The sequence below is a fragment of the Leucoraja erinacea genome, chromosome 15, assembly GCF_028641065.1.
Source record: "Leucoraja erinacea ecotype New England chromosome 15, Leri_hhj_1, whole genome shotgun sequence".
In the NCBI taxonomy this organism is placed as follows: Eukaryota; Metazoa; Chordata; class Chondrichthyes; order Rajiformes; family Rajidae; genus Leucoraja; species Leucoraja erinaceus.
Genome location: NC_073391.1, coordinates 24,862,817 through 24,876,736, shown reverse-complemented (window position 1 = coordinate 24,876,736; position 13,920 = coordinate 24,862,817). Strand labels below are relative to the sequence as shown.

At 39.4% G+C, this 13,920-nt stretch overlaps 1 protein-coding gene across 1 annotated transcript in view; it reads left to right on the top strand.

The window, feature by feature from the left end:
- atp6v1ba (ATPase, H+ transporting, lysosomal, V1 subunit B, member a) overlaps window positions 1-13,920 on the top strand; it is a 50,610-nt gene that overhangs the window by 20,945 nt on the left and 15,745 nt on the right. The window contains exons 2-6 of the mRNA XM_055646926.1: window positions 1,048-1,103; window positions 2,615-2,713; window positions 6,224-6,317; window positions 9,859-9,936; window positions 12,124-12,263. Coding sequence (XP_055502901.1) covers window positions 1,048-1,103; window positions 2,615-2,713; window positions 6,224-6,317; window positions 9,859-9,936; window positions 12,124-12,263 — 467 coding nt within the window. The remainder of the gene's footprint in view (window positions 1-1,047; window positions 1,104-2,614; window positions 2,714-6,223; window positions 6,318-9,858; window positions 9,937-12,123; window positions 12,264-13,920) is intronic.

Here is a 13,920-nt window from a genome sequence, read left to right as displayed (position 1 = left end):
TTGTGTCTTAGTTTAAGCATTTTGTAACTTCCAAATGGAAACTAAAAATACTGTAGGTGGTTGCAACACTGTTATATGGCTTTCATGCTTGAGCAATTTGTCTTCCTTCTTCCGATGTTTGCTTATTAGTGAATGAAATGCAGGTGTGTGGGAAACAGCAAGCGAACATTGACAGGTTTATTCTGTTGGCTGCAGCCTAATTAGTTGCATAGTAGATGCGCCCCGCTAAGCTTTAGTGCACTGCAGTAGAGCTGGTCTGTTCTAATTTCCTCGCAGCTTTGATATCGGTGAAGAGATTGACGGATTACACAAAAAGCAAAGTGTGATAGAAGCCAATCGAAACAATGCAGTCCTTACTTCAGCCACCACAGATGTGAGAGAAGGCTGATCAGAAATAAATGTCAATCATAGTCAAATTGTCTTCTCTGCATGGGTAATATTTTCCCATGTAAAATAAAAAGGCCAAGGTAATGGGCTGTGTCTCCATGTATTGCTTTATCACCTGACAGAAGCATCAAAGGTTGCAGTTAAATAATAAGGCAATTTTGAACACTTAGTAATGTGTCAAAATCATGCTGCAAAATGTGCTTTTTTTTTTACAGCTCACTGATAGTTGACCACCCATACATGCAACAGTAATGCCATTGTGTCCAGTTCATCAAATGGTGATTCTGTTAATATATCGAGGCTTGTCCACCAATTGAAGTATTCCATGGATCTTTTCATTCGGGTTGATGAAAAATGATCTTTGTGATCATGGTGATATAGACGGGAAAACGTTTAGTAAACAGAAAGCAACACCTCAATGGTGTTTGAGAATGCTAGATTTATACAGAAGCTGTATGGTGAATTTTGTCTTGCATTGTCAGTGAAAATGTAAAAATCAAATCTGTTGTGTATATTAACATCAACTACATTTTAACTAAAGCTTAACATTGTGAAGAATTTGAAAGTAATATATTCCTTGTTATATTGCATATTCTGTGCTGAATTTGATAGTGAATTTCTAAAGAATACTAATTTTATGTTAATTTTATTTTTTAATAGCCTATAAGACTGTGTCTGGTGTAAATGGACCGTTGGTAATTTTGGATGATGTAAAGGTATTTATAATAAAATGACATGGTTAATTTGGAATGCCAATTAGATGTATAATTTTGATTCTCAACCAAATAACTGGTGTTGTGGCAAGAAAGGTTGTGCCGATATGATTTCAATGGCACGCTTATAAAAACAACTCTTAATTAGCACCTCGATCCATTCAATCAGTTTTGCTGCCCCAATAGAAATTTAAATACTTAATGTGCTATTTTGTCTGAAATTCCATGATGCTGAGCAATAAAAATGTAAATAAGTAAAACTGTTTGAATTGGCAAGCATGCCATTGTTTTGAGGAAGAAATCTGTAAATGGGGCTGACATGATCAGGAAATGGGTACTGATATTTGCAAAAAATGAAATTAATTAAATTGTACAATTCTTAATTTGATCAAAGTATAAGATTGTTTTATATAAATGTGGGCAGCTTTTTGAACAAATTATTAGTTTGGTTATACTCATAGAGTAATGCAGTGGAAACAGGCCCTTCGGCCCAACTCGCCCGCACCGGCCAACAATGTCCCAGCTACCCAAGTCCCACTTTCCTGCGCTTGTTCCATAACCCTCCAAACCTGTCATATCCATGTACCTGTCCAACTGTTTCTTAAACAATGGGATAGTCCCAGCCTCATCTACCTCCTCTGGCAGCTGTCCCATACACCCACCACCCTCTCTGCGAAAAGGTTACCCCTCGGATTTCCTATTAAATATTTTCCCCTTCACCTTGAACCTATGTACTCTGGTCCTCGATTCCCCTACTCTGAGTAAAAGAGTCTGTGCATCTACCCAAACTATTCCTCTCATAATTTTGTATACCTCTATGAGATCTCCCCTCATCCTCCGACGTTCCATGGAATAGAGACCCAGCCTAATCAATCTTACCCTATAGCTCACACCATCTAGTCCTGGCAACATCCTCTTAAATCTTTCCTCAACCCTTTCAAGTTCGACAATATCCTATAACATGCTGTCCAGAACTGAACACAATATTTTAAATGTGATCTCACCAACGTCTTATCCAACTGCAACATGACCTCCCAACTTCTATACTCAATATTCTGATTGATGAGGCCAAAGTGCCGAAAGCCTTTTTGACCTCCTTATCTACCTGCAACGCGACCTTCATGGAACCATGCACTTGTACTCCTAGATTCCTCTGCTCCACAACACTACCAAGAGGTCTACCATTTACTGTGTAGGTCCTACCCTTGTTCGACATCCCAAAATGCAACACCTCACACTTATCTGTATTAAATTCCATCAACCATTCCTCCGCCCACCTGGCCAATCGATCCAGATCCTGCTGCAATCGTTCACAACTATCTGCGAAATCACTAACTTTTGTATCATCAACAAACTTGCTAATCGTGCCCTCTATGTTCTCATCCAAATCATTGATGTAGATTACAAAGATGATGTAGATGTTAGCAGAATAGTTTTCTTGTACATATGGTTTTTAATAGTTTATTTATCCTCAATGTATTAAAACTGATGGCATTTTTGTTTGTTTCCATCAGTTTCCAAGATACGCAGAGATTGTGCATCTGACACTTCCCGACGGCTCCGTTAGAAGTGGACAGGTTTTGGAAGTCAGTGGCAATAAGGCCATAGTACAGGTGGGGATCTTTGATACTTTTATGGTAGTAGATTGAATGTGGTTATATTTACTGACTCGTGTGAAAGATTATCTGATTACCTGAGAAATCGTTAATGAATGGGCAATAATATAGTAATTATACAACAAATTGTGGGAAAATTTGAATATATCCATTTTGGTTAGGAAAACAAAGGCAGATGTTTTTTTACTGGTGTTAGATTGGAAAAATTTGAACAACACAGGGATCTCATCCTTGTATATCAGTCATTGAAAGCAAATGTGCAGGTACAGCAAGCAAATAAGAAAGCATACAATGCATTACCCTTCGTTGCAAGACATCTGAATACGTATGGTTTTGCATGAAAAGTGTACGTGCATTTGACATAAATTTGGTAACAATCTAAATATTAATCTTTATAGTTCAACAAATGTGAAAAATAAAATGTTAACCTTTTTAAACTTTGGAATGCTTCTAGCATACAAGTCTTGTATAACTATTGCTTATTGCCACATTTTCTTCTTTCATCCTTGTCTCAAGGTAGAAATTTATGCTGAAATTAAATCTCCATAAGGCTAATAACCTAAATGGGCTACGTATAAATGTGAATCATCATTATTTCTACTAGTCTATATGTAGATGGAAACCATTTTATTTTAGTTTATAAATGTCATCTATATAGAACACTAGACTAAGTGGGAGCCGTCACTCAAGCCTGTTGTGCTGGCAGCTCACTGACTCACGGCTTGTGGGTTGGCAGTTGACTCACAGTTATTCCTTGAAATTCCATTTCAAGCAGGGTACAAAGCCACCAAATTCAAGTGCAGTTTCTTACCACTTCAAGCAGGGTGCAAGGCCACTAAAGACAGCGAGTCGTGACCTCTCCCTCCTCCATCTTGCAAAGACTGAGTCACGCCCACACTTCTGGGTTTTACAGTCCCTCCCCCCCCCCCCCCCCCCCCCCCCCCCCCCCCCCCCCCACCAGAACGGACGTGGCCTTCATGACATGATTGACAGGTGAGAGAATCTCAACATAGAAACATAGAAAATAGGTGCAGGAGTAGGCCATTCGGCCCTTCGAGCCTGCACTGCCATTCAATATGATCATGGCTGATCATCCAACTCGGTATCCTGTACCTACCTTCTCTCCATACCCCCTGATCCCTTTAGCCACAAGGGCCACATCTAACTCTCTTAAAAATCGACATTTTTTAAACACTAACAACTTTTATTTTTTCATCGATGGGAAAAATACTCGGCACCTGATGAGCGGAGGGGACTCTTAGTAAGATAGGCAAAAATCACAGGCATACGTGGTAGCGTTTTATTCTAAAATCAATATAAAGCGCAAACAGGAAGTGGTCAAGATTAGACTTTTAGTTATATAGAAGGCGAGGCAACATTAGTTAGGCAAGGCAACTTTAATTAGGCAACACAGCTTTAGCATTTCCAAACCAAAGGCAACACAGCTTTAGCATTTCCAAGCCAAAGGCAACACAGTTTTAGCATTTCCAAACTATATTTTCAAACCAAATTAAGGGCACTGAAAGTTCAGTAAAACCACTCACATTTTCGTAGACATGTGTCCAGTGTAAGTCACAGTTCAAACTGAGAGAAGTGACCCTCCCACTCCCCCATCTCGCAGAAACTGACTGAGGCACTCAACACTTCCGGGTTTTATAGTCCCTTCAGAAGGGGCGTAGCCTTCAGGAGAGAGAGTCTCAACATTTTTAAAACACTAATAACTCTTTTATTTTTCATCGATGGGAAAAGGCCTCTTGTCCTGCACAGCGGAGGGGAACTGAGTAAGATGGCGAAAAAACACAGCCGTAAATGGCAGAGTTTTTTCTAAAATCAATATACAGAACAACAGGAAGTGGTCAAGATCAAACTTTTAGTAATATAGATAAGATTTATAAACTCTTATTGATATTTTTTTAATCATGATCAAGTGTAACTAAAAACACTAAAATAAACTAAAAATAACCAACTTTGAGGGGAACCCACATTTAAATGTATGGTAACTCGGGTGCTTTGCCAATGTTTGAACCTTGTGAACCTACGCTGCACTTCCTCAATAGCAAGAATGTCCTTCCGCAAATTCGGAGACCAAAACTCCTCAAATTAGGAGACCAAAACTGCACGCAATACTCCAGGAGTGGTCTCACCAGGGCCCTGTACAACTGCAGAAGGACCTCTTCGCTCCTATACTCAACTCCTCTCGTTATGAAGGCCAACATGCCATTAGCTTTCTTGACTGCTTGATGTCCCTGCATGCTTACTTTTAGTGACTGATGTACAAGGACACCCAGGTCTCGTACTTTTCCTAACCTGACAGCAGTCAGCTAATAATCTTTTCCCACTGTTCTTGCCTTGCAAAGTGGATAACCTCACATTTATCCACATTATACTGCATCTGCCATGCATCTGGCCACTCTAAATTTTAAAATATACCATCAATTTGAACAAACCTTGTGGCATTTGTGGCACAGAAGAATGGTGAGTAAGGTGGCAAAATATTGTAGTGCTATCGTGCACCGATTTAGCGCAAATAGTAAAACCACGCAAACCGGAAGAGCACAAGATTTGAGTATTAGTTATGTATAGATAGATAACAACATTTATCAAGTTTATTTTACTTCATTTGCCATTAAAGGAGAAGGCTCTGATTGATCTGTTTCCTGGCCCCGTCCTCTCTGTGATTTGAGTAGCACATGTTCTTGGATTTCAAATATATTTATTTAAAATAGCATTTATTGGATTTGTGTGTGTAAAAAAAAAAAAAAAAAAAAAAAGTGTCATACTATTAGTTTTCATTGAAGAACGTTTTCTCCGTTGAATATGGTGAATCTATTTTTGAGAAGTCTTTGCATTCTGTTAAAATTTGTTCCAAAAAAATCATCATTAAATAATAACCATATAACCATATAACAATTTACAGCACGGAAACAGGCCATCTCGACCCTTCTAGTCCGTGCCGAACACATATTCTCCCCTAATCCCATATACCTGCGCTCAGACCATAACCTTCCATACCCTTCCCATCCATATAACTATCCAATTTATTTTTAAATGATAAAAACGAACCTGCCTCCACCACCTTCACTGGAAGCTCATTCCACACAGCTACCACTCTCTGAGTAAAGACGTTTCCCCTCATGTTACCCTTAAACTTCAGTCCCTTAATTCTCAAGTTATGTCCCCTTGTTTGAATCTTCCCTACTCGCAGTGGTAAAAGCTTTTCCACGTCAACTCTGTCTATCCCTCTCATCATTTTAAAAACCTCTATCAAGTCCCCCCTGAACCTTCTGCGCTCCAAAGAATAAAGCCCTAACTTGTTCAACCTTTCTCTGTAACTTAGTTGCTGAAACCCAGGCAACATTCTAGTAAATCTATTATTGTACATTATTGTACATTCTTTTGAATTTGGGCCTACTTTATGTAATCTCCATTGATAACATACTGATGATAGATGTCAAAGAATTGTGGTATTTTGTGTGTATTTGAATGTTTTCTTTCATCCTGCCGCAGGTTTTTGAAGGAACATCAGGTATTGATGTAAGGAAAACAGCCTGCGAGTTTACGGGTGACATACTTCGCACACCTGTATCTGAAGATATGCTTGGTAGGTATATTTTATTTTCTATAGTATGCCTTATAATTATAGCCTTATAATTATCTATTATAGTAATAATTTGTAGTATGCTTTTAGAACTTCTAAGAGTATCACACACTGGTTTGAAAAATGTAAATCTTCCCACTTTTTAATGAAAAATGTTGGGACTAAAGATAGATTCTATTTATGAGCAGTTTGTCTCTAACACATTCAATTTACTTATGTCTTAATATTCCATCAATAATCTGAACCTTTTGTAAGATCTTTAAAAATGTGAAAGCACACATGTAGGATTCTTTAAATTTCCCCGCAACTATTGATTGAAATTGGAAATGTACGGTTTTTGCAAACTGAATGGAAAATGTGCAGGGCATGTGACCTTTGGCTTGGCTTTGATAATTGTTTCTTAGCATTGTAAAAACACTGGAAGAGAATAACATTGGAAAGAGCTTCATTCTGGAAAAGTTTCCAACTCTCTTATGCTCAGTTCTCACAAAATACTCCAAGCAAAAAAAATAGTTACATCATGATTAAACATTTTAATTAAGCTCCTCAATATTTAAGTACATTAGTTTATAATTGCTCACCTAGGTGGTTGCCATTGCTATATCAGTGGGCTCTTAAGTTTTTGCCTGAAGCATCTATTTGTCAGCAAGATGACAAAAGTAGGGAGATTATTATTATGATATAGAATTTTTGCTTTAGTAATTATTGAAAGTGTACAGATACTTAAAGTGAGTAAGCAGGATTGAAATAAATGATAATTTGGAGAAAAGTAGAAACATGGACTGGATGAATGGTTTTACTGCAGCCTTATGATTGCGGTTTCCTTTTAGATGGGGTCTTGGCTTTCACTTTAATTTCATGAACAGTGAAAATTTGCATTCATGATGACTCATACGTTCATCAATGAAGTATCATATACCTATTAAAAGCCTGACCTTGGATGTGTGTGTGTGTGTAATTTGTTTGTGTATAATCATATCTCTAAAAAATGAGGCGCTAACGGTAATATTTTTCCATGTTTCCATGTTAAACATGTTTCCGGTAGTTTTCTACTGTGAAGCCCAAAATCGCCTTATCTGAAAAATTCATGCTTTATTTCTCGAGTTATTAATGAAAATGATCAAAAATATGAAAAAACGTTGTAAACAAACCCGCTGTCTTCTTGCTCGTGCTGCGAGTGATGTCACCACCCCCCTCCGACCATTTCCCCCCCATACTCGGGCCCTGCCTGCAGCCGGAGTGAGGGAGTATTGCTTTGGGGAACCAATCCTCCCCTGTGACGATGCCACACCCCCACCCCTCAAACTCTACCCCCTCCCTCTGCCCCCCTCCCTCTGCCTCACCCTCGTCCCGCCCCCCACGCCTCCCGTGGGGGCTATGGGTAGGGGAATGCCAACGGGTCTGCATTTGTACACTTTAATATCAATGCCCTAACAGTAGTTATTACTGGCCCATTCATTGCCATATATCCAGTTTGGTATACATCAAAGTATTTGGTTTAAACTTGGTACTTTTTCTGAAGGAGTTTTGAACAAAATAACTAAATCCATGCTATTACAGACTGAGTATATTTAAACAGTGAAGTTTGCAACTTTATTTGCACTAATTGCATTGAGAAGCAGAACTGCATTTCACCAAGACTCGTACTGGGCATTTAGTTAAATGTAAAGCTAGGCTGCAATTTGGCATTTGAGCATTTGTTGTACAAAATAACCAATCAGACTATACCTAATATCAGTAAATTTAAGCAGGTTTATGGAAAAGAGATCTTTAAGTTTACCATGTTACATACTGGCCAAGAGGGCACCTGAGACTTTAACACCTGGAATTTGAAGATGCTAGTTAACTTTCTTATCCTCCACCCCACCAATGAAAGCTGGTACATTGTCTCCTGACTCGCTCTTTTTCAAGTTAACTATTAATTGCTTGGTTTTGTTGACATTGAGTGATAGGCTGTTGTTTTGTCACCACTCAACCAGGTATTTAGTTATAATAATAATAATATATTTCATTGTCATTACACATAGGTGCAACAAGATTTGGTATGCAGTTTCCATCCGATAATCATAACTTAAACAACTAATAACATTTAGATACCCCGAGAAACATGATTTATTTTTTAAAAAAAAAAAGAACAGTAAAACAGTCTAAAGTGCAAATATGTCTGTGCCGGGTCGATGTGCGTGAATACAGTTCATGGGGGTGGGGGGGAGGGCCACTCAGCAGGGCCGGTTCAGAGCAGCGATAGCTCTGGGGATGAAGCTGTTCCTGAGTCTGAAAATGCGGGCGTAAAAGGCCTTGTAACGACTGCCGGAAGGTAGGACTTCGAACAGACTATTACAAAGGTGTGAGGAGTCTTTATGGATGCTGATGGCCTTCCTGAGGCACCGTGTGTTGTAGATGCCCTCCAAGGCTGGTAGCTGTGTCCCAATAATCTTCTGCGCCCTGTGGACGATGCGCTGAAGAGCTCTCCTCTCTGCCTCCGTGCAGCTGAGATACCACACAGAGATGCCATATGTTAGTATGCTCTCTGTGGTGCTGCGGTAGAAGGTTGTCAGCAGCTGTTGGGGCAGACCAGTCTTTTTCAATGTTCTTAGGAAGAACAGTCATTGTTGTGCCTTCTTGACCAGCGCAGCGGTGTTGGTGGACCATGTGAGGTCCTCTGAAATATGTGTGCCCAGAAACCTAAAGCTGGACACTCTCTCCACACTGTCCCCGTTGATAGAGTTTGGGGCGTGTTCCCCATTTTGTGTCCTCCTGAAGTCGATAATCAGCTCCTTGGTCTTGGAGGTGTTTACGGACAAGTTGTTACGTGAGCACCAGTCCGCCAGGTTCTGCACCTCTGCTCTGTAGTTTGTTTCATCACCGTTGGTGATCAGCCCGATCACCGTTGTGTCCTCTGCGAACTTGACGATGGTGTTGGTGTCGAATGCAGGAACACAGTCATGTGTGACGAGGGAGTAGAGCATGGGGCTCAGTACACAGCTAAATCATCATGATGTGATTTGACCAACAACAGTGGTTTTTTTTAGCAAATTTGTAGTCTACTAATTTCTTATGGTGGATTAGCTAGAACTAAGGTGACTGTCTCAAAATAAGTTGGTCATTCAAGAAAGGTAAGATATTTTTTAACCCAGAGGACAGCAAATGTTTAAAATTGTCTATTTAACAAATTTTGGCCACTGGGTATATCGAAGCTGCACATTTTTAAATATTAAGGGTAAGAAGGGCTATAAAGGGATATACAGCACAAAAATAGCCTCGTCGGCCCAACTTGCCAATGCCGACCAAGATGACTCATCCACACTAGTCCTGCTTACCTACGCTTGTCCATAATCCTCTGAACCTTTCCTATCCATTTATCTGTCCAAATGTATTTTAAATGTAATAGTATCTCCCTCAGATTCCTATTAAATCTTTGCGGTTAGTTAGTAAAGTGGCATTGAGGTGGAAGATCAGCGATCAATATATTGATTAACTGAGCAGGCACAAAGACTGAATGGCCTACTGTTTCTATTTCTTACTTATTTGCATTCCATTACAGGCAGAGTATTCAATGGATCAGGTAAACCTATTGACAGAGGGCCTACAGTATTGGCTGAAGATTTTCTGGATATTATGGGTAAGCTGAGAGCTAATTATAAAAAATGAATTTTGTTCAAGAGAAAATTCATCTGTTAATAGACAATAGGTGCAGGAGTAGGCCCTTTAGACCAGCACCGCCATTCAATGTGATCATGGCTGATGATCCACAATCAGTACCCCGATCCTGCCTTCTCTCCATATCCCTTAGCTCCGCTATCCCTGAGAGCTCTATCTAACTCTTAATGCAGACACAAGAAGGCATTTCAGATGCTGGTTTACAAAAAAATGGCACCAAGTAAAGAGCAGGTCAGGCAGCATCTCATAGGTGGGATTTCATGTTGGAATCTTCAGATCTGAAGAAGGATCCAAACCCAAAATGACGCCTATTCACATCCTTCGGAGGTGCTGTCTAACATGCTGTTACTCCAGTATTTTGTCATTTTTTCATGTTTAATATTCTGATCATTATGACATAAATATAACCCTGCATAGGTGTGGTAAAATTCACAATGAAAGTAAAGATAAAAGTTAAAATCACTGCAATGGATTGTGTGTAATCCCGTCCTGATCTCAGCTGGTGAGAAGCAGTGAGCGGAGGTAAAAAATTGTCTTGAAGACTGGATTGTTTCCCAATCCCAGATGTTCCTTGATCGCCTGTCGAGGCCTTTTCCTGCCACTGTCAGTTAAGATACCATTGTAAAGAAAACCCCCAAAAAATATATATATTTTTGTTTTTTGTTTTTATCTATGTATTATAAAAATTTCTGTTGATCTGTGGGGTTCAGACAACACAAATTTTAGGTAATCTACATACACCTTCCACCAGTTCCATTTTATTATATTATCTCATTTCAATGTTGTCTGCTTCAACCAACTGTTAATTCAATTACTTTAGATCAATCAACAAAATATATTCCTAAAGAGTTTTCATGCGATGCTGAACCTAGTAAAACATAAACATTTTGCAGCAATATAATTATAGCTCATGTATGCTGTTCATTTATTCTACCACCAAAGAGCTCCTTGTAACAATCTGCATTGTATTCCCCGTGCCCATTTTTAACGTTTGTTTAGCTTGTTCTGTAGCTACCTCAGTAGCTCACCAAGCAATATTGTACACCAACCTCAAATTACATTCATTTTCTGTACATACAACTTGGGGTGCTAGCGTTATAATCAGGGTTTCTATCATTTCCTTCAGAACTTTGGCTTTTGCCAAGAGGTTATCTTTTTCCCCATTGACTTAAACTGAAGCATCAGCATTCCATTTGGAACCATTTCAACAACTTATGCATATCATCATAGAAATTCCATTGGTTCCCTAAAATTTGTCAGGTCATTTATTATTATAGACACTTTTTAAAATCACCATTCTATGCTGAATTACCATTTAGGAAATATTAAGTGTCGATAATGGAATAGCAGCTAATGGAATTTTGGAACCATCAGCAATAATGTTAATGGTTCCTTGGAGGCAATGACTCCAAAAGTAATGAGTTTGTTTTCCAATGGAATAATCACAGTAGAGGCATTGGTGTGCTTTCTTGATTGTAGTTTCAATGTAGTGGTCTAGGACAAATTGTTGGTAATATTTACACCTTGGAAGTTGAAGCTCTTGAACATCTCCACTTTGGCACCATTGATGCCGACTGGGGCGTGTATACCACTTTGCCTGCTCAGTTGTCATAATATTTTGTGATTCAGTAGCATTTACTTTGATATTTATAGAATCATAGTAATGTGCAGCACAGAAACATGCACGTATCTATCTACACAATTCCCATTTGTCATGACTATCTCATCTATGCCCTTCAGAATTTTGGAAATCTCTCTTAACGTCAATGCTCAGCCTTCTAAGTTTCTGTGTGATTGAATCCAACCTATCCAATTTATCTTTATAACTACATCTCTCCATTCCAGGCAACATCCTTGTGAATCTTTTCTGCACTCTCTAGCAACCATAACCTTCCTGTAGTATGGTGACCAGAACTGTACATAATCCTCTAAGTGCAATTTAACCATTATTCTGTACAACTGCAACATGACATCCTGGCTCTTATACTCGGTGTCTTGACCTATGATGGCAAGCATACCAAGTTGTTCCTGCAAAGAGCTTTGAAGTGATTTACTGTGTTAAACGTTACATAACTACAATTTTTGGTTTTAACACGGAGTATTGTTATTTTTGACATTGCTCCATGAAGACATCTACTATTTTGTTTAGGTCAGCCTATAAATCCACAGTGTCGTATATATCCAGAAGAAATGATCCAGACAGGAATCGCTGCAATCGATGGCATGAACAGTATTGCTAGAGGACAAAAAATACCTATATTTTCAGCAGCAGGTTTACCACATAATGAGGTTTGTAGAAAATAAATAAACCTTTAGTTGGTTTGGTTGTCACTAAATATTTTGTTGGGATAAAATTGCTTTAATACTTGGTGAACCAAGTAAATCTGAACATTAAAGGGAAAGCACTTTTTTATTCAGTTGGTCACTCAGTTTCCATTTGTAAATGGTTGAGGTCAATCATCCAGCTTCAGGTCATTACTGTCAGAATTTATCAGGAAAACATCCTAATCCCAACTTTTCAGCTATTTCACCTATGACCTAATTTCCATCATCAGGTCAGAAATGAGGATGTCCTCTGATGGCTGCATAAGTTCAGTTCTACTTCTAAGAAAATAGAGGCGCTGCTGTGCCTTATTCATGATTACATATATGTGCAAGGTGCAAACAATAAAGTGACCTGCCTCAATGACTACTGCCAGTTGCTCAACATTGACCATATGAAGTGCTTTGAAAGGTTGGCAATGATTTATGCCTGCATCAGTCTTCCGGAGAATCTAGACCCTTTTAAATTTGTGGGAAAGTAGATCTACAGAGGACACCACCTCTCCTTGCACCACAATCAGCTTGACAATCTATATATTACTAAAAGTAAGACCTTGACCACTTCCTGTTTTTCTGTTTCATGATTTTTGAAAAAACGCTGCCACTTATGGCTGTGATCTTTGGCCATCTTACTCAGAGTCCCCCTCCGCTGCGCAGGGCAAGAGGATTTTTCCCATTGATGAAAAATAAAAGAGTTATTAATGTTTAAAAAATGTTGACATTCTCTGCTGCCCCTGCTGGTGGGAGGGCGGAGGGGCTATAAAACCCGGAAGTGTTGTGCCTCACAGTCTCTGCAAGATGGAGGAAGCAAGAGGGTCACGTCTCTCTGAGCTGTGAATAACACTGAACACATGTTTCCTCAATTGTGAGTGCCCTTAATGTGGTTTGAAAATGAAAATGTGGTTGCTTTGAAATGCTGCACTGCAAATGGCTCTTGGTGGTGGTAACTGCTTTGAAATGGTGCACTGCAAATGTTTGTTGGTGGTGGTAACTGCTTTGAAATGCTGCACTGCAAATGGTTGTTGGTGGTAGTAACTGCTTTGAAATGCTGCACTGCAAATGGTTATTGGTGGTCGTAATGCTTTGAAATGCTGCACTGCAAATGGTTGTTAATGGTGGTGACTGCTTTGAAATGCTGCACTGCAAATAGTTGTTGGTGGTGGTGACTGCTGGGAAATGCTGCACTGCAAATGGTTATTGGTGGTGGTGGCTGCTTTGAAATGCTGCACTGCAAATGGCTGTTGGTGGTGGTGGCTGCTTTGAAATGCTGCACTGCAAATGGTTGTTGGTGGTGGTGACTTGACAACTTCCTGTTTGCACTGCATATTGATTTTAGGTAAAACGCTACCACTTACAGCTGTGATTTTTGGCCATCTTACTCAGTCCCCCTCCGCTCATCAGGTGCAGAGGATTCTTCCCATCAATGAAAAATAAAAGTATTATTAGTGTTTAAAAAAATGTTGAGAATCTGTCTTCTGTCAATCACACCATGAAGGCCACGCCCCTTCTGGTGGGTGGAGGGAGGGATTATAAAACCCAGAAGTGTGGGTGTGGCTCAGTCTCTGCAAGATGGAGGAGAGGTCACGACTGTTTGAGCTGTGAATGAACTGAACACACTGAATGT